The sequence below is a fragment of the Lagopus muta genome, chromosome 13 (assembly GCF_023343835.1).
Source record: "Lagopus muta isolate bLagMut1 chromosome 13, bLagMut1 primary, whole genome shotgun sequence".
NCBI classification, from domain to species: Eukaryota; Metazoa; Chordata; class Aves; order Galliformes; family Phasianidae; genus Lagopus; species Lagopus muta.
The window spans coordinates 2135579-2156677 of NC_064445.1; the positions used below are offsets into that span (position 1 = coordinate 2135579).

The 21099-nt window shown below is 53.1% G+C and overlaps 4 protein-coding genes across 7 annotated transcripts; 2 read left to right on the forward strand and 2 right to left on the reverse strand.

The window, feature by feature from the left end:
- The first annotated feature begins 976 nt into the window (after positions 1-976).
- On the forward strand, positions 977-7256 carry FUNDC2 (FUN14 domain containing 2). Its single transcript, XM_048959531.1, has 5 exons — positions 977-1085; positions 1411-1561; positions 2737-2812; positions 3697-3831; positions 4465-7256. Exons 1-5 carry the CDS (start codon positions 1025-1027, stop codon positions 4540-4542), a joined length of 501 nt encoding a protein of 166 aa, XP_048815488.1. The 5' UTR covers positions 977-1024; the 3' UTR covers positions 4543-7256.
- Positions 7257-7357: 101 nt separating this feature from the next.
- Positions 7358-16357, reverse strand: CMC4 (C-X9-C motif containing 4). 3 transcript variants are annotated; one of them, XM_048959535.1, is made up of 4 exons: positions 13008-13061; positions 12900-12926; positions 11745-11812; positions 7358-9212 (listed from the first exon to the last, which is right to left on the reverse strand). In XM_048959535.1, exons 2-4 carry the CDS (start codon positions 12905-12907, stop codon positions 9049-9051), a joined length of 240 nt encoding a protein of 79 aa, XP_048815492.1. In that variant the 5' UTR covers positions 12908-12926; positions 13008-13061; the 3' UTR covers positions 7358-9048. The 3 variants fall into 3 exon arrangements, with proteins under 3 accessions (XP_048815492.1, XP_048815494.1, XP_048815493.1); XM_048959537.1 differs by lacking the exons at positions 12900-12926; positions 13008-13061 and adding an exon at positions 16315-16357; XM_048959536.1 differs by lacking the exons at positions 12900-12926; positions 13008-13061 and adding an exon at positions 12746-12794.
- Positions 11753-13594, reverse strand: MTCP1 (mature T cell proliferation 1). 2 transcript variants are annotated; one of them, XM_048959534.1, is made up of 4 exons: positions 13487-13594; positions 13215-13385; positions 13008-13059; positions 11753-11812 (listed from the first exon to the last, which is right to left on the reverse strand). In XM_048959534.1, the coding sequence occupies exons 1-3, from the start codon at positions 13592-13594 to the stop codon at positions 13012-13014; spliced, it is 327 nt and encodes a 108-aa protein (XP_048815491.1). In that variant the 3' UTR covers positions 11753-11812; positions 13008-13011. The 2 variants fall into 2 exon arrangements, with proteins under 2 accessions (XP_048815491.1, XP_048815489.1); XM_048959532.1 differs by lacking the exon at positions 11753-11812 and adding an exon at positions 12812-12926.
- Positions 16358-16652: 295 nt separating the features above from the next.
- Positions 16653-21060, forward strand: BRCC3 (BRCA1/BRCA2-containing complex subunit 3). The gene is made up of 8 exons (XM_048959843.1): positions 16653-16807; positions 16942-17061; positions 17460-17547; positions 17911-17999; positions 18349-18404; positions 18986-19117; positions 19634-19677; positions 20168-21060. Exons 1-8 carry the CDS (start codon positions 16703-16705, stop codon positions 20317-20319), a joined length of 786 nt encoding a protein of 261 aa, XP_048815800.1. The 5' UTR covers positions 16653-16702; the 3' UTR covers positions 20320-21060.
- Positions 21061-21099: the final 39 nt, after the last annotated feature.

Sequence of the window (21099 nt, forward strand, 5' to 3'; positions counted from 1 at the left end):
GAGCCTTGATGGCTGCAGGCTGTACAGGTGCCAGCCTCCATTCTGAGCTGGAGCACAGGGACCCCCAGTGCTGGCAGCACTGCTCCTTCCCCACCGCAGGAGTAAGCTGAGTGCCCATCTCAGGCTACAGTGCACATGCGTGGGGAAGGACGAGGCCATGTCATCAATGCTGGGGTCAGTGGGGACTTTGGAGATGTTCAGGGGGGACCCAGCTGGCACCGGGGGGGCATGAGGGAAGGCCCTGCACTGAGGGATACAGAGCTAGCAGACATGCAGAGGAGCCCGACGCTGCCTGACATCAGTGTTGGTGTGGGATTTCCAAGATAGAATCTGCTAGAGGGCAGCCAGCTGTTCCATTGCCACAGCCATCCCTCTGCTCATCACCAGCCCTGCCTGGAGGATGGAGCCCCAGCGGAGACACGGTGCCCTTGGCCGCTCAGTAGTCGGTGTAGGATCTGTCCGACAGTCTCACTAACAGCTACATCTGATTACTGGGTCACCAAAGGGCCACCACCATGCTGCACGCACAGGATCTGAGCTTGGACATGGGATGAATGGAGCTGCTGGGAGCATGGCGGGGGATACCGAGCAGTGCTGCGGGGTTTGGCAACCCAAAGAGCACACGGGAACTTTGTGTTTGCAAGACAGTCAATAAACCTTCACAAAGTGCTGTCTCCTTTTCTTTGTATTCATGAGAGCACAGTCACTGGGGGCATGGGGCTACTGCCCCCCTACCTCCTCCACCCCCAGCCCTCGGCACTGCATGCTCAGAGCTCAGCCAGACCTGCTGTGCCCTATGGAAAGCCGACGTTGGCTGTGACCCCCAGCTGTGAGCGCCACACTGCCGTGTCCACGCCACAGCCACGTGCCCCACACCCACGCGGGTGCCCCGGAGATCAGGACCTGCGAGTGGGCGGGGCTACGTGGGGGTGGAGCAACGCGATGGGCGTGGTTACAAGGTGGGCGTGGTTACGACGTGGGCGGAGCCACGTGATGAGGCGTAAAAGGGGGCGTGGCGGTGCGCATGCGTAGTGAGGCCGGCCCGGTGGCAGAGCGGAGCGGCGACATGGCTGCGTCGGGCGGAGGTGGGCAGCGGTGGGCAGCGGTGTCAGGCTTCGTCCCACCGGGGCGGCTCCTCCTCCCGGTCCCATATCCCGGCGGCTGGGCGGTCCGGTTCGGCGTTCCCCTTGGGGTCTATGAGGCGCTATTTCCATTAGCGACGCCTCGGGCGGGCGGTGCGGCCTGCGCCTGTGCGCGCTGAGGAGCCGGGCCCAGAAGCCCGCCGCCTTCCCTCAGGGGCCCGGAGCGCGGGAGCGGCGGGGTGAGGCCTGGGCAGGGTGTGAGGGCGAGTCCTGCGAGGCGGGAAGCTTGGCGGCTCCGTCGTTCAGCTCCGTGCCTGCCCTCCCGCAGGAAGGAAGGAGGACGCCTTCAACGTGCTGGACCTGGCCGAGTACACCAAGAGCCGGCCGTGGTGGAAGAAGGTCTTTGCTCCCAGCTCCGGGTCGAGCGCCGAGAAGTACAACGTGGCCACACAGCTGGTGATCGGAGGGGTGACGGGATGGTGAGTGGCAGTTCTGTGTGGTAAAGGCAGTCCTTGCTCTTCCAGTAGCGTTCTCCTTGAGGAGTGGCTGTGAGGTCTGTGCCAATGCCTCACTGGGAGCAGCTGGCCGTGCCTTGCACGCTGGTGCTGTGGGCACGCTGCCTGCTTGGGGTTTGGGGTGCTCTGGCTGGAGCTTGTGGCTCTGCTCACAGCATCTTGCTGTCACTGTCTTTATGTGACACAGAGATAAAAGTGTGTGATGGATTGTTCTGTCCTAGCATATCCAAGCTGGTGGCTTGGTTCTTGGGTAACTTCACCAAGTGTTTCTGTTCAAAAATGAGCAAGAGCAGCTTGCTGTGCTGTTTTGCTGTGCTGATGGGGGAACTGTGGTCAAAGCAAAGACTGCTTTGTGTGACACAATATGTCCAGCTCTGCACTCAGGGTGCTGCCAGCTGGAGCTCTGGTGGCTACAGCAATGTTGAAAGTGTAAAACCATGTTTGAGACTAGTGTAACTTTGAACCATTGCATCAGAAATTTCTCATTTGAGAAATGAAAGTAAAAGTTGTTTGGGCAACGAAGAAGCTGTAGCCTTGTGATCTGCTTTCTGTGCTCTTCTGTGGAGCAGCAGCAGGCGTCCTGCCAGCTCTCCTTTTGAAGATGATCACAGAATTGTAGGGGCTGGAAGGGAGCTCTGGAGATCTTTGAGTCCAACCCCCCTGCAAAGCAGGTCCCTACAGCAGGCTGCACAGGTAGGCATCCAGCTGGCTCTTGAATATCTCCAGAGGAGAATCCACAACCTCCCTGAGCAGCCTGTTCCAGTGCTCCATCACCCTTACTGTGAAGAAATTCCTTCACAAATGTTGCTACTCAAAAAAAAACAAAAAGCACCCTGCCAAAATCACGTGTTGATTTTGGTTAAATCACGTGTTTGCAGTTTGCTTTTGGGAGAGCACTGTTGTTGAAGAGAGAAGAGTCACAACTGTGGAAAGCCTGAAATGCCATAGTGAGGAGTAGAAAGTTGTAAAGCGTCCCACTTGGCTGGGCACAAATTCTTTCCCTTTTTCTCTGCTTGTGCTGTTAGTCAGGCTGTCTCTGAGCACTGAGCAATTAGCACCAAAGGCAGAATTGTCTGTGGGATGTGTTCTGAGGGATGTGAGTGGTGTCCTGTTCTCACTGGATCCTGGTTGGTTTGCAGGTGTACTGGATTCATCTTCCAGAAGGTTGGAAAGCTGGCAGCAACGGCGGTGGGAGGCGGCTTTTTCCTGCTTCAGGTGGGTGTGAAGGGTGGGCTGGGACTCCTGGAAAGTGCTGGTGGTGAGGATGGGTTGTGTCTGATGGCTGCTTGTTGGGGCGTGTGGGGCATTCCCTGCTCTGCACAGCTCTGGATGCTGTGGGCACACGTTCCTTGGCAGCCCCATCCCCACAGGTGCTGTAACCACAGCCTGTTAGAACTGGAGCTGTGCTGAGATGCTGCTTATGAAGTTAATTAGATAGTTTACTTGTGTCTCTGATGTGCTACCTGAGGAGTCAGGCTAAAACAGATGAGGATCTTTGTAATGTGCCGAGGAGGAGGAGGAAACTCTCTGGTCCTGGTTTCTAAGAACTCTGGAACTGAGGGGAACCTGTTGGATATCCTGAAATGCAGCTTGGACCTCCCACAGGAGGCTCTCTCAGCAGTCTTTGGTTGTTTGCTCCTGAGGTGCTCTATCTCACTCCTCCTGTTCTGCTTGTTTTGCTGAAAGCCCGAAGCTTGCTCTGAGCCCAGAGAGCTTCACCCTTGAATCATCCTGACCAGATAAAATACTTAGGGAGGAACTGGCTATTAATAGCAGAGTCCACCCACAGCAGCAGGAGAGCTGCAGAGCGTCCCAGCAGCGGACGTAGCAGTTGTGAGGGGGAGGGGATGCCAGCTTTGTGGTAGAGGAGGGGCTGAAACGGGGTAAGCTGCAGTGCCCTTCTTCTAGAGGATTACTGAGGGAGGCAGATGCTGCAGGACAGTTAATACAGCCACACGAGTGATGCTTGGGCTGCTGTTTAAGCTTGTGTGCTCTCTTGACCTCCTGGTCCAGGGTGTGAGAAGGGGTGGGTGGGTGAGCCAGGAGGGTTCTGTTCTGACAAAACTTCCAGTCTTTCATTCCACCTCTCGAAATTCTAGATTGCAAACCATACAGGATACATCAAAGTTGACTGGAAGCTCGTGGAACGCGACGTGAACAAAGCCAAGCAGCAGCTGAAATTTCACAGCAGCAGTAACAAAATGTCGCCAGAAGTGAAAAGCAAAGTGGATGAGGTGAGACAACTCTTTCAAGGTGTGTGCAGGTATCCTGCACAGCAGGAGGGACAGCGAGAAATGGGGTGGTTTCCTGGGTTCTTCTGTTATGCACGTGCAAAGGGGGAGTGCTTGTGTAAAAACAAAACTAGTGAGGTGGCAAACAGTATTTGAGGCACGTCGGTGTGATGCCAGCTCACCGTGTGTTGTGGAAATTCCTTGGGGTTAAAAGAAAATGTGCTGGAGTTGCAGGGGTGGGGAGGGAAAACTGAGCAGGTCTAGCAGCAGAGTGACCTGGTTGCACTGGGCTCTGCAGCACCGAGGTGCAGCACGTGCGTGCTGTCAGCAGCCCCTTCTGCCATTGTCACAGTGTGCTGCCTGTGGCAGAGCCTCACATGTCTGACATGGAGTGCAAGTGGGCTCCAGCTGTGTGACAGCTGTTGGAGGGTCTGGGCTGTGCTGGGGCTGTGTCACAGCTCAGGAGCTGTGTGTACAGTGGGGAGCTTGGGGGGGGGGGGGACTTTACTGGGGCTGAGCATTGCTCCAAGCATTACCCACCACAGAGAGCAGCCTGAGGTGCCTTACTGTGGGGAGGGTGGATGAGAGGCTGCTGCTGTTGGGGTAACACTCTTGGCTCTTCTCTCCCATGCTTAGGTGATCATATTTCTGAAGAAGAATGTTATCCTGACTGGAGGGTTTGCTGGAGGATTTCTGCTTGGAATGGCTTCCTAGGAACTACAGTCGACTCATCGTGCCCAGCCTCCCCTGTCCTCTTCTTCCTCTCATGTAGAAGTCTGTGGTAGTTTCCAGCAGGTTTGGCCTCTGCAGCCCCTACACTCGCAGGTCCCAGCCCTTATTTCTTACAACTCTGCTTTGGATTTCCAACTTTTACCTGTCTGGACTGTCTGGGTGCTGTATTGGCCTGAAAGCTTTTGACTTCAGTGTATCATAGTGATTCCTTTCCTCACTGAATATGCCTAGCCTCGAGTTGCTGGATGAGTTGCAGCCTCATAAACACTTAATGGCAGAGAAATCTCTATAACATGCTTCTTCCCCAGTGCCTGGGACCTGTATGTTTGTCTGCCAGTATATTTGTACACCAGCTGTCAGCTCTTCACTGCTATTTATCTTGCACTTTCTCTGCCCTGGTCTCTGGAAAGCCTGAGCTTCCATCTGTGCAGAACTGGTGTGTGAAGTGCAGGTGTGCTTGGCTGTCCTGGTGTGGCCGCAGAGGTGCTGAGGGACGGCGTGGGCTGTGCCCAGGGCAGGTGGGTAAGGAGCACATCCACACTTTGTGTGCTGGGGGTTCTCTCCCTTTCCCTGCCTCTGCACTGCACGTAGGTGGCTGTTTGGCTTTCCCTCTGCTGTTATTTATAGCCCTTACTGGAAGTGCAGCTCTGGTGCTGCTGATGGAAACTGAGCGCGGTGTTGTGGCACTCGGGGGCCCTGCTGTGTTCTGGAAGTCTCCCAGCTTCCTGTTCCATACAGCACCTTGCTCAGCTGCTGGCTGCCAGCTTCTGAGGTGTGCTGAGGTGCTCTGTTCCTGTGGTGGGCTGGTCCCAGGCTGCTCCCCTGCCTGTGGCAGGCTGGCTGGCACGAGCAGTGCGTATTTCTGCTGTGCCACTTACTGTAAGCCACCTTGGGGCTCAGAGCAGTGTTCTGAGGTCTGCTGTGACCTCAGGCTGCTTCAAAGTTGATGCTCTTAAAGCTGTAACTGCTTGGGGTGGGATTGCAGGTAGGAACTGCATCCCTGTTTAGGGTACGTCGCACTGATCCGGGTTCCTTTTTGCCAGCTCCATTGGAGTGGAAGGGGGAGGAGGAGGAATCTGGTTAGAACTGCTTTGAGCACCATCTCTGACCTTTCTGCTTACAAGAAGCAGGGTGCTTGTGCCTGAACAATAAAAACTGGGGGGAAAACCAGGGTATGGCTCCCCTGTATTAGTAGGCAGTTTCCATGCTCTTTGCCCTGGTTGTATTCCTTCTTTCTTTGAATTTACCGTTCCCCCTCCCAAAAAAGCTGCTTGCTTAATCCCCTTGTATATTTCTGCCAGCAGTAGCCTGGTGCAGGGCTCAGCTGTTCTTGGGGCAGTTGTGTGCACAGCAGAACTCTAACCCACAAGAAAAATGAAATCTATGTATCTTAGAGGTGTTGTGCAGTGGCCGTGCTGGATTGGCATTAGCACTTGGCAGAGCGTGGGGACTTGAATGACCTTGGGGTGATGTCCTTCAGCAGGCACAAATAGGTGTTCTTCCCCAGAACCTTTTTGATGTGGGTCAGCACAGCCTTCACAGGGAACGAGCTGGAGAGCAGTGATGTGTGTGAGTGACCAGGAGGTGCCCCAGCCCATCTCTTGTGCTGTGTGACACCATTCTGAACATACGTGGCTGGTTCTGGTGTGGGTAGAAGGGGGGTTCATCCCCAGAGAGCTGCTGAAAGAGCTGGGAGTGTGGGTTCAGCCTCCAGAGGTTTTGGGATGAGCACTGACAGCCATTAGCTTCGTTTCGCCTCTGATTGAAGTGTGATTGTGGCAATGCTTTGATCTGGTTGGTGTTTTTCTCACACTGCAGGCAGTCAAGAAGCAGAAATTGGTATCTCTGCTTCTGGGGTGAAGGGAGGAGCAGCTGGGCTCGCATCCTTTTAATGATGACTTTTAGGAAAGCCATCAGGAGCTGCAGGAGTGAAGCGATGCAGCAAATAGGTCCTCAATAAATTCATGCTTGAGAGTGGAGTGACAAAAAAACAAAAAGCAGGTGTTTGTAGGAAACCTGCATAGCTGAACTGTGTGAATTAACACATCTGTGTTGCAGGATATCTCTTGCTCCTGCAGGGGAAGTGCTGCTTCCCCTCTGCCTGGTGTGTCGAGCAACCCAACTGGCTGCACTGTTCTTTACAAACCTTTCTCCAGGGACAGAATGAAGGTAAATCATTAACAGGCCTTAGGGCTGCCCTCCAGCCTCTGGTCAGGCACTGCCCAGGGTGGGAGGTGTTGCGTTCCGCTCCATGGGGTCCTCAGCTGCTGCTGCAGAGAGGAATGGCCCAGAGAGGGAGCCAGAGCATCTCAGCAACTGCTGCGAGGGGAAGAGGGCAGTTGAGGCAAATCCTGGTGGGTGTGAAGGTGGGCAGGGAGCAGCTGGGAGCTGGCAGATCTTTTCTGCTGTGCCACTGTGAGACTCGTGGCTGGTGGTGGTGGATGCTGTGTGCCCACACTGCGAGTTCTGGTGCCCCATCAGGCCCTGGGGATGCAGTTCTGTTACTGCAGGTGCCAAGGTGAGGTCCTTCCACCCCACCCCTCCAACCCACACGTCCCTTTTGTTCTGTGTCAGCCGCTTCTGGCATCCACGCCAGCAAGGGAGGGTTTAAAACACACTAGGCTTTTTAAAGTCTTTTTATATATTACATGTAAATGCTTGTTGAAGTGATATTTTATTAAACGGTTTTGCTTTAATTTCTGTGTGAGATCTGCTGACTCCTCGGGGACCTGCATGTTTTCATCTCACAGCTCACCCAGTTCGTTCCACCTGAGCAGAACTGGGCACAGAGGCAGAGGTTTCCTTTCAGTGGGTGCAACAGAAGCCTGAACAACTATTTGATGTACAGTCAATGATTTTCTTCCTGCTGCTCCTAGGGCAGGAGGGAAAAATGAGCCACTAGTGAAGTGTTTGAGCTGCTTCTCATCGTTGTCATCCTTTGCCTCTGCTTTCCAAGCACCTCCTGCCCCATCACCCCTGTTCTGTCATTGTCATTTGTGGGTGGGAGGGCAGGGTAGGCCCTGAATTAATCTGAGCCCGAGTCCCAGTTATAAAAATACCAAGCAGCTTCTATTTCAACCTGATGATATCACACGTAGCCAAGCAGCCCAGCTTACAGCTGCTCTCAGTAAACAACCACACAGACTGCAGTTTGTTCCAGTCATTTATTTTGTGTTATGGTATTTCAGAGCAGCAGGTACAGATGGTTTGCCGTTCTAGGCTTCAATACACTCAACTATTGTGCCTAGACTACAGTGGTCTGTTTATAGAAGCTGTATTTTGTAGTTAATTATCACAGCACAAAAGTCCTTTACGGCTAGATCTAATGACAGAGTTAGGAGCCTAGTGGGTTCGAAGTCTGGTATTGTGGTGCCTGGGCCCTGCAATGGACTTGGCACCCACTGAGGTGCCTGGACTCCTGCTACAGTGGACGGAGAGACAGAGGCAGCTCTGAAGGGTGATGCAGGAACCTGACTACTGAGCTCTTCCTACAGGTCACAGGAAATTCTGCTGCGCAGGTGAGAGTTTCTGAAGAGCCATCTCTCCCTGGGGTCCAGACGCAGACGGATCGGGTTGTGTGTGAGTCTGAAGTGCTGTACTGACAGAGGGTGCCTACAACTGTGTGTTCAGAAGTGGCACCTAAATCGGTTCTTGGATCTAGCCCAGGGCTTTGTGATAGGCCTCTGGGTTCCAGCACAGCCAGATATGCTGGATTGGTAACGTATTGCTTAAAGGTCTTCAATTATACAGAAATTTATAAATTTTATATCAACAGTCAGGATTTCCAAATGAATATTGCTTTTTCTTTTTTCTTTTTCTTTAAAAAAAAAGATCCTATTCCTGTAGCAATCCCTGAAATAATGTTCCTGTAACGTCTTCATTGTCATGCAAATAGCAGCGTGTAGGCAATTCAAATAGAAAGTCATCTAAACTCTGTCCAGGGGGAAAGTGAGGCACTTAGGCAGAGTGACGCCTGGTCACCGTGAGCTATGCAAGACCTGGGACCAAACCCCAGACCTGATTCCCATTCTTGAGCTTGAACCCCTGGACAGGTGAATGTTGCCTGGAGCTGCTGCCCGACGGCAGCAACACCTTTGCTGTGTCAAAATGGGCTTTGTTTTCATGTGTCACACTTACACTCATTCTTAAGAGCACATTTCCTGTACCTCCCCCTCCAGAAGCCACAGTAACTTGGTTCCAGCCCTCCATTTTGAGAGCAGGGATGGGTCAGAGTAAGGTAAGCATTCTAAACGCATCAGATTGATTTTTCACAGGTACGGATGCAACGCGAGGACAATGTAGATGATGTTTTGGTACAGAAAATGAAGTCTGTCAACCAGGCCATCTCTTGGTACTGCTTTTTGGTGCGCGGGGTGGTGTGTTCTAGGAGCCCTCTGGCTTTCCAGAAAGTCTAGAGAAGGCTCACAAACACACACCTGGGCTCCGTAGGTGAGTCCGTGCTCTGGCACCTGCTGGAGCTGCTTTGTGTTACTGAGGTGGTGGGGGAATTCCTCCTGAAGTAGCTTTACGCTTTTCTCTCTCTTCTTTCTCAAAACCTGAACAACAGATGGATCTGCCCTCGGGGTACCGGGCACAGCACCTCCTCATCTCTCGAAGCACAGCTTCACACTTAGACTCCATGTAGTTGTTCGCTGGAAAATAAGAAGGAGACACCAAGTCTACACAGGAGAGCTGCTTTCGTTCCCCCGGGGGGATGTGTCTGACCCTGGGATGCTGGTTGGTGCCCTGCTTACCGATGCTCCACCACTTCCCCTGCTCTACAATCTCCCTTTGCTGTCAGCTGGGTAGGAAGCTGTCAGCCCTGTTGCTACGGCCAGGAGCACGTTCAGTCCCCCGGTTTTGCATCTACTGCGTCACTACAGCAGCAATGAGGTTTCTCTATCTGCTGTCCCTTTGCTCTGTACTTTTTTAACCTGAGTGCTTTTCAGCTGGCTCAGCCCAGCTGCCTCATCACTGCAAGTTGTACAGCAGTACAATTAAGAGCTTGCAAAGTGGAGTTGATATAAATGGGGACAAGTGCACCTGCCTTCCACGGAGGGCTGGGAGGAAGAGGTGGGCCGTGTGGCTGCAGCCTTCCCACCATCAGCCTGCTGTGGGCAGGATGTGGCTCTGCACAGCACTGCTCACAGGAAGCCATCCTGCTGCCAGCAGCCAAAGCACCAACAGGAGCCCTCCTGCACTGAGCTCCCACCTCCTGCTCGGGGAGGCCTTCAGCCACATCTCAGTGCTGCCTTCACCTCTCCTTTCCTTCCCAGGAGGATGCTCTCATCCCCTATGAGATGGGATGAGCTGCCAGCCCTGTCCTGGGGAAGATGCCCATCTTGACTGATTAGTGACAGCAGGGGCTCAGCCCCACTGGGGCTTCTGCCCAGCCCTCAGAAAGCAGGGCCAACAGAGCTGGTGCCTTGGGAAGAACACCTTCAGCTCCACCTGCTGCCCAAAGCCTCAGCTGCTCGGGGGGTTCAGGAGGAAGCTGGCAGCCCAGAAGGCACAAACCTGGGAAGGAGAGCTAACACCTCCCTGCCATCATGTTCCAACCACACGTGCTCCAAGGGTTCTCCTAACCATCCCTGTGCAGCTCTGTTTCCACAGCTATGCCCTGCTACCCATCAGGGATCGCTCCAGAAAGGCAATCATACGATGGATGGCAAAACACAGGTCAAGTTTATGGTTTACAGTGGGCATTCAGTCTCACAGAGAAAGCAGGCAACATCTTTTGAAACAGTCATCCTCTGCAAAATGGCTTTGAGAAGCTGCACCTCCCTGCTCCTGCCCTCCTCCTCCCTCATCCTCCACACCATCTGTGCGCACTGGTCACTTCAGGCTCTGCTTTACTTCCTCTACTGCATTAATTCTTGCAGGGAAAACTGCTTTGCTGTCAACTCAGCTGCTTCGTCTGTGCGACTCGGGCAATATCACAGCACAAACAACAACTCTCCAACATGTTGGCCACAGAAGTGGTGGGGCAGCGAGGTGTGCATGCAGCAGAGGAAAAGCCCCTTTGGTAACACTGAGCCATCCAGATCACATCTGTACACAGACCTGTGAGAGTGCATCACTTGGAATAACCTCTGTGAAAGCCATGAAAACAGCACTGTCATAACAGGACCCGCAGAGGGCCAAACACCAAAAGCAAAGCCTGTTTACAAGTGCTGGGGATACGAGGAGAGGATTATTGGAGCCCCTCCTTTGAGCTGAACACAGCTTCCAAATAAACAATCCTGGAGAACACAGATATCCACTGACTGAATGCTGCCTCTCCCTGCTTCTTCCCCATGTTTCTCCTCCCATGCCATCCCCCAGCCATCGGGGGCCGTTACCACACCAGCTGCACCACAACACTTGCTGCAGGCAGCAAAGTCATCCCTCCATTTTGGCTAACATGCCCAGCTGCTGCTAGCACTGCTGTTACCCTCAGCCTTGGGCTCTCAGCCAGTCACCCTCCAGCAAAGCTCCTCACACACACAGAGCTCTGCTGGGTGACTCAGAAAACACCCTTCCCAACGTGCCCGAGCTGCACGCACACACAGAAATGCTTTCTCTTATTCATCCCATTTTTAGCAACTGCATTGTTTAGAAGCATATTTGTCTCTGCGAGTCACCAACCTGCCTTCCCCAGCTCAAGCACCCGAAGCACGTTATCACCAAACCTCCATTTTCCCACCACCTATTTTGCTCAATGAACATGAAACAGCTGTCAAGTCCTCCCAGAGGCCCTCAGCCCACCTGCTGCCCCCAGGCCAGGCACACACCTGGCTGCTCCTGCACGCATCTCTGTGCCCACAGCTCCAAGCTCTGTGTGTCCTCGCTCCACCCACCCACAGCCTCACCTCCCACTCCAACACAGCTCACAAGTCTGGCTCTCCCCGCCTACAGCTCAGTCCTGAGACTACACACAGCCTCTCGCTCCGGCACAGAGAATGCTCAGCTTGGAAAAGCTGCGAGAAACGCTGCGTTTCGTGCTCAGGGTGCCTCGCTCCTTACAATCAAGCACAAAGGAATTCTTTTAAAACCAGTCGCTGCCATTTGCTTGGCTTTGTGCTCAGGTCACGCTCGTGCGCTTGCTTGCTTCCTCCTCAAGTGAAAGGAGAACAGGGAGATGTGAAAAGAACTCGGTTCCACCAAAACTCAAGACACCAAAAAGACAAAATGATGCTCGGTACCTTGCAAGCATTTCTGTATTTCACAGGCTTGTTTCTGGCAGGGATCCTTCTGGGACATGTTCAGAGAACTAAAACGACAGGAAAATGTTACTGTAGAAATAACGTTTGGGGAAGGCGGGGGGCAAAACTGCGCCTTTGAGCAAAGAGCTCCTGGCTTCCCTCCCTACTGCAGGTGGTCAGGATGCACCTGCTGCCAACAGATGGGATTCCCCACACTCCCAATGAACGTACAAAATGCTCACAGCACTCCTTTCCTGGGGAGCAACCTGCCAGCTGCCTCCCAATGCACCCCTGGGCCTGGCTGGAGGCCGTCAACGTTGGCCATGAGCGCAGGGAAGTTGTAGGAGCTATGCCTGAAGGCCCTTCCCTTTTCCCCCTGGTTGCAGTGTGTGTCCTTTTCCACTTGGAAGCACAAAGATTCCAACAACGACTCACATGAACACGGCTCTTTTTTAACAGCTCTATGCCTTTAAACCTGTTGCTAAAAGATGAGCCCTCTCTGCGAGCTCTGTGCATCCCGGAGTTTGGCACAGCCATGCAACTGCATCTGGAGGAGGAACTTGGGGAAAAAACAGCAGAACAGCATCGTTATGTTTGTCCCAGAAAAACAACAAGGGGGGATTTTTTGTTGCAAGAGAAATCCTCTTGGGATTCCCCCAAAAGAAACAGCTCTGCCATTATCAGATTCCCAGAAAGCGGACATCAGGCCATCAGTTTGACTTTCTGCAGCTGCAGCACCCACCCGTCACCGGGATCTCATGAGAAACCAACAGACAAACAAAAAGTGGGGGGAGCAGCAGAGGGGTGGGAGAGCCCGCAATGAAAGCATTGCTGTGGCCGTACGCAGCACAGGACTTCAGTCCCTGCAGTGCCACAGCTCAGCCCTGCCCGGAGTTGGGGCTGCTGTCAGCCTCCTGCCCAGCCTCTGCCCTACGGCACTTCTACTGCCTATTTCCAGCATCCTGGCCAAGCTCCACGTAGGGCAATTACATTCTGCCTACCTAGAACTCCCCCTGACGTTTCAATTGGACACGATACTCCTCTTCACTGCCTGTCCTAAACTCATGTGATGTTGCTGTGTGTTGTTTAACTGCTTCCACCTCAGGGGTGGCCGCATTTCAGTGGAGAGAGAATCATTTATTGTACAAAACATACAAGGACATCTTCCTAGAGCCACTGCTCCTGAAAGACAAAAATTCATATTAAAGAATGACGAGGAATAAACAGAGCACAGTACAAAGCGGGGGTAATGTCTCCACATACCAGATTAATCACCAGGCACGAGTTTAAGCAGCAGTTCTTCAACACCACCGAGCTGTAAGCGACAAGGAAAAGTTCAATACGGCTGCAGTTACTGTGGCTGAGAGCTACTGGACTTCAATACAATAACAGTCCTCTGCCGTCCCTCAAGGATCTCAAATGACTTCACAAACAGGAATGACTATGGTCTATTGTCGCCACCATCCTTACCATGAGATGGTGCTCTATCTCCCAAACGCGAGAGTTACTATCCCTGTACTGCTCACCCTGGGACAGCTGCCACATGTGAGGCAGCCGGGATGGGGGGAGCTGGCTGGGTCGCAGCGCCTCACCCAGGGGAACCTGAACTCTTTGGATCCGAGCCCTCAGCATACCTTCCTCCTGGTGGAAAGCAACAAAGAGAGGAGGCAGTTACTGGCAACGCAGGAGAGGCACCTGCGACAGCAAAGCTACAATCCCGGCGAAGCCCAAAGGACACTTGCCTCTTCCGCAGCCACGAGCCACGTCCTGCGGTGCTCATCGCAGTACACACCTACGCGTCGCACCCACAGCCGCACGGGGGGAGCGCCGGCCTGCCCTCCTTCAGCCATCCCCCGTCACTCCTCTGCGCTCCGTCAGGCGTGTGGCGTCAGCTCCTTCGTTCCCAGGACATCCGTGGGGAGAGCTCTGGGAGCTGAAAGGCACCTCGGGGGGCGGCCGGCCTACGGTGGGAGATGCGACGCGCCGAAGCGTCCCTAGAAGTGGCTCTGGGAAATTAAGGTGGTGGCTGGGTGGAAGGAGGTCTCTGGGCGGGCTGTGCTGTGGGAGGCGTGTGCTGAGCGGCGTTTGTAAGGCATTCTGGGGCTAAAGGTGCCGTAGGTTAAACCCTGTGAGTATTGGCTTTGCTTATTCCGCTAACGGTCCTATTAACAGTCTTCGGTAAAACGATGGGGGGGGAGGGAAGAAAAATAAAGATGTGATTGAGGCAGGAGTTCTGCAGTTAACGGCGGTCTAAATCCCGAAAGCAAAACTTGTGACAGCTTAAAGAGAACGGAGATCAATCTGGAGATAAAGCATGAGACTCCAGGTGCTGGACTCTCACGCTGCGAACTCGCGGAGCTGTCATTGTGCAGGTCCTTCCTCTCATCCCTTATGGGCACGGCAGCGTGGTCTGCACTCACACCATCTTCTCATGAGTGGCTCCAGTCACGTCGTGTGGTTCAGACTCAAGGTGCTTACCAAGAGCCAACAACATCAGCAGGAGTTGAATGTGGGACATGGAGGTGGCTCTTCCCAAAAGGGTTTTGGTTTATCAGCCAGTTTGTCTGTACACCGCTTAGATCAAGCTGAGCCATTAGCAAGCGGAGGTCTGGGAAAATGATTCTCTCTTTGAACCCTAGAAGAGGTAATCAAAATGGTACGGACAGTCTTCATTCTTTATCTAGGTTTAAAGTAGAACAGAATTAAGCTGCAATACATGTAACATCTTCCTGCTATGAAGCAGATGCAATATTCCTATCCCAGCGAAACACAGTGATCTTCCAAAAGCGTGTGAAGTTACAAGGCATGTTTCAGACAGAGGCAAGAACATCTGGGTACAAAATAAAGCAGGGAAGGTCAGGGAGAGAAAAATATTGTTATACAGACAGAACAGGAAACACACTTCCACGTTGCCTTCTACACCGTACACTTGTGGTTCTCTACCTTTTGGAACCAAAGGACCACTCAGCCTTTCTGAAAACAAAACACCAACCACAGGTCAGCCCCAGCAGCACTGTCACAGCAATTTAGGACTGGAACGCTCTTTTAATACTTCTTTTTTCTCCTGTTCTGTTTGTTCCCCTGCTTGATGTGTGGGAATGTGGAGGTGTGACGCAAAGAGCACCGCTGCCATCCTGCAATGCCTTACAGCCATTCCAAGCAGTGCCCCAGCACTGGCATCAGCAGGAATGCAACAGCAGCCAAACAAACCTCACAAGGCCTTCAGGAACGAGCTATGAGAGTTACAGTGATGTTTCTGTAAGCCCGAGTCATTCTGCTTCACCCTACTTTGCTTCACAAATTCAAGCCTATGTGTGCTTTGCCCGGCAGTGAAAGGCAGCAATCGCCGCTGCTCGTTTTCAGTCAGCAGAATGTAATTACCCAGGTTGGAATTTGGCCAGGACACTCTCCTACTCTGTGGTAAAACGCCAAAAGCTCCATCATGCCCCCCAAACAACTTTGCTTTCACAGCCTGTTCGAAGCTGGAATTTCTACAGAAAGAGGAGACGCCGTCAGCTCAGCACTGATTCAGCAGTGGAAGAGTAACATCAGTCAGCAAACACCACCATGTCCTACAGCAGGTAACCTCTCCTATCCCAACACAGGCCTGCTTCAAGCTTGCTGATTAGGCTGCAGGCAAGAGGACTACAGCACAACTGTATGTCTGTGCCCCCTGTGCACACACATGGTGGTGGGATGGGTGCACAGAGTGAGGTCTCACCCTGAGGACCCGGAGCAGAACAGGCAGCAGTTTGCAGTGTTCTTTTCAGCCTTTGCCCCTTTCATCATACCCAAACCCCCCCCAAACTCCACAGCTGTGGGCTCAGGGTGGAAGGCTCAAGGTTGTGCTGCCAGACAAGCTGCAGGTCAGGCAAAACTGCTTTTGGTTTGGAGCAGGACGGGGATATCAGCGATCCAAACAGCGAGGAAAGGGGAGCCGCGGCCAGACGCAGGCTGAGAGCCACAGCGCAACTCCAGGAAGGGAAAAACGTCTCCAATTCCTACTTTGTCACCGATTTTATCAGCAAGCAACAAAAGAGCCCTTAGGAAGGCGGGGCTGAAAAAAAAACAAAGTCAGCTCGCTGAGCCCTCAAACAAGCGCTACAAACCGCTCCTTCCAGCGCCCTGTTCGTAACGCGCACCTACAAACAGCCCCCGGGCAGCACCCAGAATGCAGCGTCACGCTCCGACGGCACCGCCGCTCCTCTCGGCACCACGCAGCAACCCGGGCAGAGCCGGGCCGTGCGGCTCGGGGCTCCGGAGCCCGCCGGGTGCCCGCCTTTCCCCCCTCGCTGCCCGCAGGCCGCAGCGCGGAGCTGGGCCGGCCCCGAGCGCGGAGCGGCGTGCGGGAGGAGCGCGTCCCGTGACGAAGGCGCCGCGTTCCGAGCTTCTACCGCGGAGGCCGCTGCCGGGGCCAACCCGCACCCCGCCGGGACGCGGCTCGGCGGGATCCGAAGGAGACGAAACGGGGCCGGGAGCGCGGCGGGGGGAGAAGCGCGGGGAGGCCGATGGGGCGGGGAGGGGGGCGCGGCGCGTCTCCGTGGCAACCGCCCCCCCGCCCGTCACCTACCTGCAGCCCCGCGCCGCTGACAGCCCGCGCCGTGCGCGCCCGGCGAAGCCTTCCCCGCCCTCCCCCCTGACCCCGCCGCCACCCCCCTCCTGCTCGCGGGCCCCAATGGCCGCCGCCGCCGAGCCCCGCCCCGCCCCGCCCCCCACGCCCCGGGCCCCGCCCCGGTGCGGGCGGCGAACGCCGCGCGGAACCCCGGGGCCGCCGCTCGCGTGGTCCACACGGAACTTCCGTAGCGAAGCAGCGCCCGCCCCCAGCAGCGGAAGTCAGCCGCTCCGATTGGCTGAAGGAGGCCGGGAGCCGCTCCAGGATTGGTCCGTCCGCACAGCGCTCCGGGGGGGGTGGGCCCAGCCTACTTCCGGCGGCGGCGGGGAAGACGGGAGGCTGCAAGATGGCGGTGCAGGCCGTGCACCTGGAGGCGGACGCGTTCCTGGTGTGTCTGAACCACGCGCTGAGTACCGAGAAGGAGGAGGTCATGGGGCTCTGCATCGGAGAGGTACCGCGCTCGGCCCTCGCCGTCACCTTCAGCGCCGCCTGCAGCGGGCGGCGTCCCGCCACGGCCCTGCCCAGCGCCCCCCTCCTGAGGTGGCCGTTCCTATAGCGGAGGAACAGCCGTTTTCTCTCTACCAGGTCGACACCAGCAGAATCGTCCACATCCACTCCGTGATCATCCTGCGCCGCTCGGATAAGAGGAAGGACCGAGTGGAGATCTCTCCCGAGCAGCTCTCGGCCGCGTCCACCGAAGCAGAGATATCCTTTGGCGGCAGCGCTGCGGTGCCTCAGCCCGGAGCGCTTTGTGTGCCGCAGGGCTCAGCTGGCGCTCGTCATTCCCCACAGCTGCTGTTCGGCCCTGCATTTGTGCCGGAGTTGTGATACAGCGTTTGCGTTTCCTCTTTTTTAGTCACAAGTGAGGCAGAACCGTGCTTCTGATGGGCAGGGTGGGGGTGGAACTGCAAAACCCAGTTTGTGGTATCCTGCCTCAAGTGTCTGTCCATTTCTTGCCAAGTGTCCTGTCACCTCTCTGCAGGGATCTGAGGTTTTGTTGAGCTGTGAGACTTTTAAGCTCTGCCCTGTGCTTGCTTTTGCCTTTGTATGATGGGTTTCTTGCATTTGCTCCTTTGGTTTTGGAAGCACCTTGACTCACACACAGGTTGGCTGAGATGACAGGACGTCCGATGAGAGTTGTGGGTTGGTACCATTCTCACCCTCACATCACCGTCTGGCCATCGCATGTGGGTAAGAGCAGTCTTGGTTCTGTACAAAAGCCTGCAGCTCGGCAAAGAAATGACTTAATTTACTGGACTCTTAAGAGCTGCAGATCCCAGCTATCAAAGTTTGGTTTCCCAAATTCCCTCTGGTAGGAGAGGACTATCTGGTTGTGCTGATGTTTTGTTAACTCATCTTGTATATTTAAGACACGCTCTTTAATTATATTTTAAACAGGAGCAAGATTTTTACTTTGTGTCCTGGATTGTGTGCTTTAAGATCAAGCTTGTGACTGTTACAAATTCCAGTGTCAGCCTCCAAAAGATGGAAAATCTCTTTGCAGACCTTCAGGTGACCTGTGCAATTCTCTCTATCTTGTTTCTTTGTCCACAGATGTCCGGACGCAAGCTATGTATCAGATGATGGACCAGGGTTTTGTAGGGCTTATCTTCTCCTGTTTCATTGAGGACAAAAACACAAAGGTAGGTAACTTAAGAGACGTGCCTGCATTGCGAAGTTCGGATGCCCTTCAGCTGTTCTGCCCAGCTCATTTTTGCAGCCTCATGAGGTTGTTACAGGGTGGGATGAGCTGATAGTGGTGTCTTGTCCAGATTTCCCAAGCAGCTCTGGTCTGGGATTTTTTTATTCATAGTTAATGGATCTGTTGGAGCTTGAAAACAGTTCTAGCATACCAGTCAGAGTTTGCACCCAAGTGTACATCTTTGCAAAGTGCTCGAGTGCTCTTTGAAAGCACATTCTTCTTCCTGAAGGAGTTTGGAGTTCCAGATGGTTTTTGGTACTTGAAATCTGACTTTGTGTTGTCTCTCTTAGACAGGTAGGATTCTCTACACCTGTTTCCAATCCATTCAGGCCCAGAAGAGCTCAGAGTGAGTACAGAGAAAGAATTTTATGTTCTTCTGTTTCATCTAAATCCCTTCTTTCTTGTTTGTCTCAAATAAGTGGTTTGTGGGTTCGTCAGGAGCAGCAGATGTTGTACAGAGATGCCTGATCTGGTTCTCTGTTAATGCAGGCTGCTTGAAGAAGGTTGACTGACTTTGTCTAGAACTTAGTGACAGCTTAAAATCTGATGTGGAGCACTACAGATTGCAGATGAACTTGTGCTGTAATCTGTTGTGTAAGGGCTCACCCTTCTGCTTTCAACTCTAGCACTCAAAGCTCTGAGCTTGCATGGCATTCAGTCTGCACCAGCTTTGCATGTGCTGTGTGTTGTGCTGTCAGTGCTGGTGCTTTATGGTGCTTTTGTTACTTGAGCATTTCTATCATTGGCATTTGGGAGAAGAGCGTGGTTATAAAAGGATTCCCATTGCCTGTCAGTTGTAGCACATGTTCTCAAAAGTAAACCTGTTTGATCCCATGAGTTTAACAGACTCTTGTAGGTTGGCAAAGGCTTTCTTTCCTTTTTTTCTCTCTGCTGCTTTGCAGTTAACTGTATCTGATACCTTTTTAGATACGAAAGGATTGAAATTCCTATTCACGTTGTCCCCCATGAAACTATTGGGAAAGTGTGTCTGGAATCAGCTGTAGAGCTGCCCAAGATCCTGTGCCAAGAAGAACAAGATGCCTACAGGAGGATTCACAGGTAATGCTGGGGCTGCAGGCCTCCCTAAGGCCTCCCTGTCTTTGCTGACGTGTTCTACCTCAAGAGCACAGCCTTGGCAGAGAGAGAGAAAATGAGAAGCATCTCATCTGTAATCTGTATGCCTTTGTAAAAAAAATTGGTTGATTACTTTCACGTGATGGATTGCAGGTGCTCTTAACCTCGTATTTTCCTTGTGCCCAGTGATCTGCTCCTTTGCTGTGCAGAAAAGGAACTGAAGTGTGTGTGAGCTGATGGTGATGCGTGCAGCTGTGTCCGTGTTCAATTAGGGCCCCAGTACTGAGAAGTCTGAAAAATGAGGAAAAGTACCAGCATAGGGGTTTTTGATGCTCTACCTCTACTCTTACCTGGAGCAAAGTCTGCTATCATTATGAATGTGCAGGGGCTCTTAACAAGTGAAGAGATTAAAAGCACCTGCAGTGTCAGCAGCTTGGAGGAGGCTGGTTCTGCACTGCCATTCACTGCTGTTGTCACTAACCCACGTTTTTCTTCTCTTAGCCTCACCCATCTAGACTCTGTAACCAAGATTCACAATGGCTCAGGTAAGGATTCCTCCTTTGTGTGAGTGCAGGATGCTGCTCTGTGAGCTGAACAGCAGAGTGGCTGTTCTGGCATTGCTTTCAGGAGAGAATAGACCACAGCTGTGTAACAGTCCTTGTGAGCTCCAGTGCTTCCTTTGGCATAAAGAGCAGTTGTAAAAAAAACAAAACAAAAATAGAAGAGCCCAAACTTCTCTCTCCTTCTTTGCCATGCAGTTCATTTTCAGTCACACACTCCTTGTAACCAAATGGATTCTGTGTTGCATAAAGTCAGGTCGAAAAAAAATAATGCAATATGTTAAAGGAAGATGTAAAAGGCTGTAAAATAACCCAGTCAGAAGCTGCTGGTTCTGACTCTCCTGTGGGGATCAGTGGTTGCCTTAGCCAGGATGCTGGGAAGCTCTGTTGGCTCTCTGTAGCACCCTTGGCTTTGGGGTAGTTGTAGCATGGACTTTGTGCTTGCACTGGCATGGTGTGCTCTCGCTCTTTCCAGTGTTCACGAAGAACCTCTGCAGCCAGATGTCTGCCATCAGTGGGCCCCTGCTTCAGTGGCTGGAGGACAGGCTGGAGCAGAACAAGCAGCGGGTGCAGGAGCTGCAGCAGGAGAAGGAGCAGCTCCTGGAGGAACTGGCCGCTTTGGACTGAAGGAGGAAATGCAGATCCTTCAGGGGAAAAAAAAGACACGAATAATCAACTCCACTGGACCTACCTGTGGCTGCAGGGTGGCCTCACGTTGCCTTTCAATGAAGATATGAGGCTGTACCTCTTGTTTTGCCCCCTGCAGCAAAGAGCACTTCTGTGGGACAAAGGTTCTGTGTTACTCCAGCTTGATGGAGAGCAGCAATACCTCTCTGGGTGCTGCATCGTGCAGCACAAGTCTCGCTCTGCGCTCGGGTTAGGCAGCATCTCTTGGTAGAGAAGACTTCAGTTCTGGAGGGCACAGACATAGGGAACGTGTTGTTTCCCTCTCCTATAATTTGACAGAAGTCTTTCTGCTTTATCTGTATTCCAGAAGCCTAGCACAGGAGGAACAGAGGGGGGAAGGACTTAATGTCCCTGCTGTTGTATCTGATGCTGCCAACTTATGCCCTCTTTTAGTAGCTTCAGTTGACCACGATTGTACAGCTAGTAATGGCTCTGGATTACTGGTTAGGTAACAGGGAAGCCTGGGAACAGACCTGGAAGAGCTTTGACATAGGGTCTATGCTCAGTGTACCTCAACCCAAATAAAAAATTCCAAAGCAAAAGCTGTTTGGAGTAGAAATGAAATGGCTGCTACGCCAAATTCAGTGCCAGTAGCTGCCCTTCTTGGCCATTATCTGTTTTCTTCTATTTCATGTAGTGCTGTTGCACACTAAGCACAGAACCTTCTTACACAATGGATTCTTTTTGCTGGTTCAGGGGCACAGATTGTGGTTCTTTCCA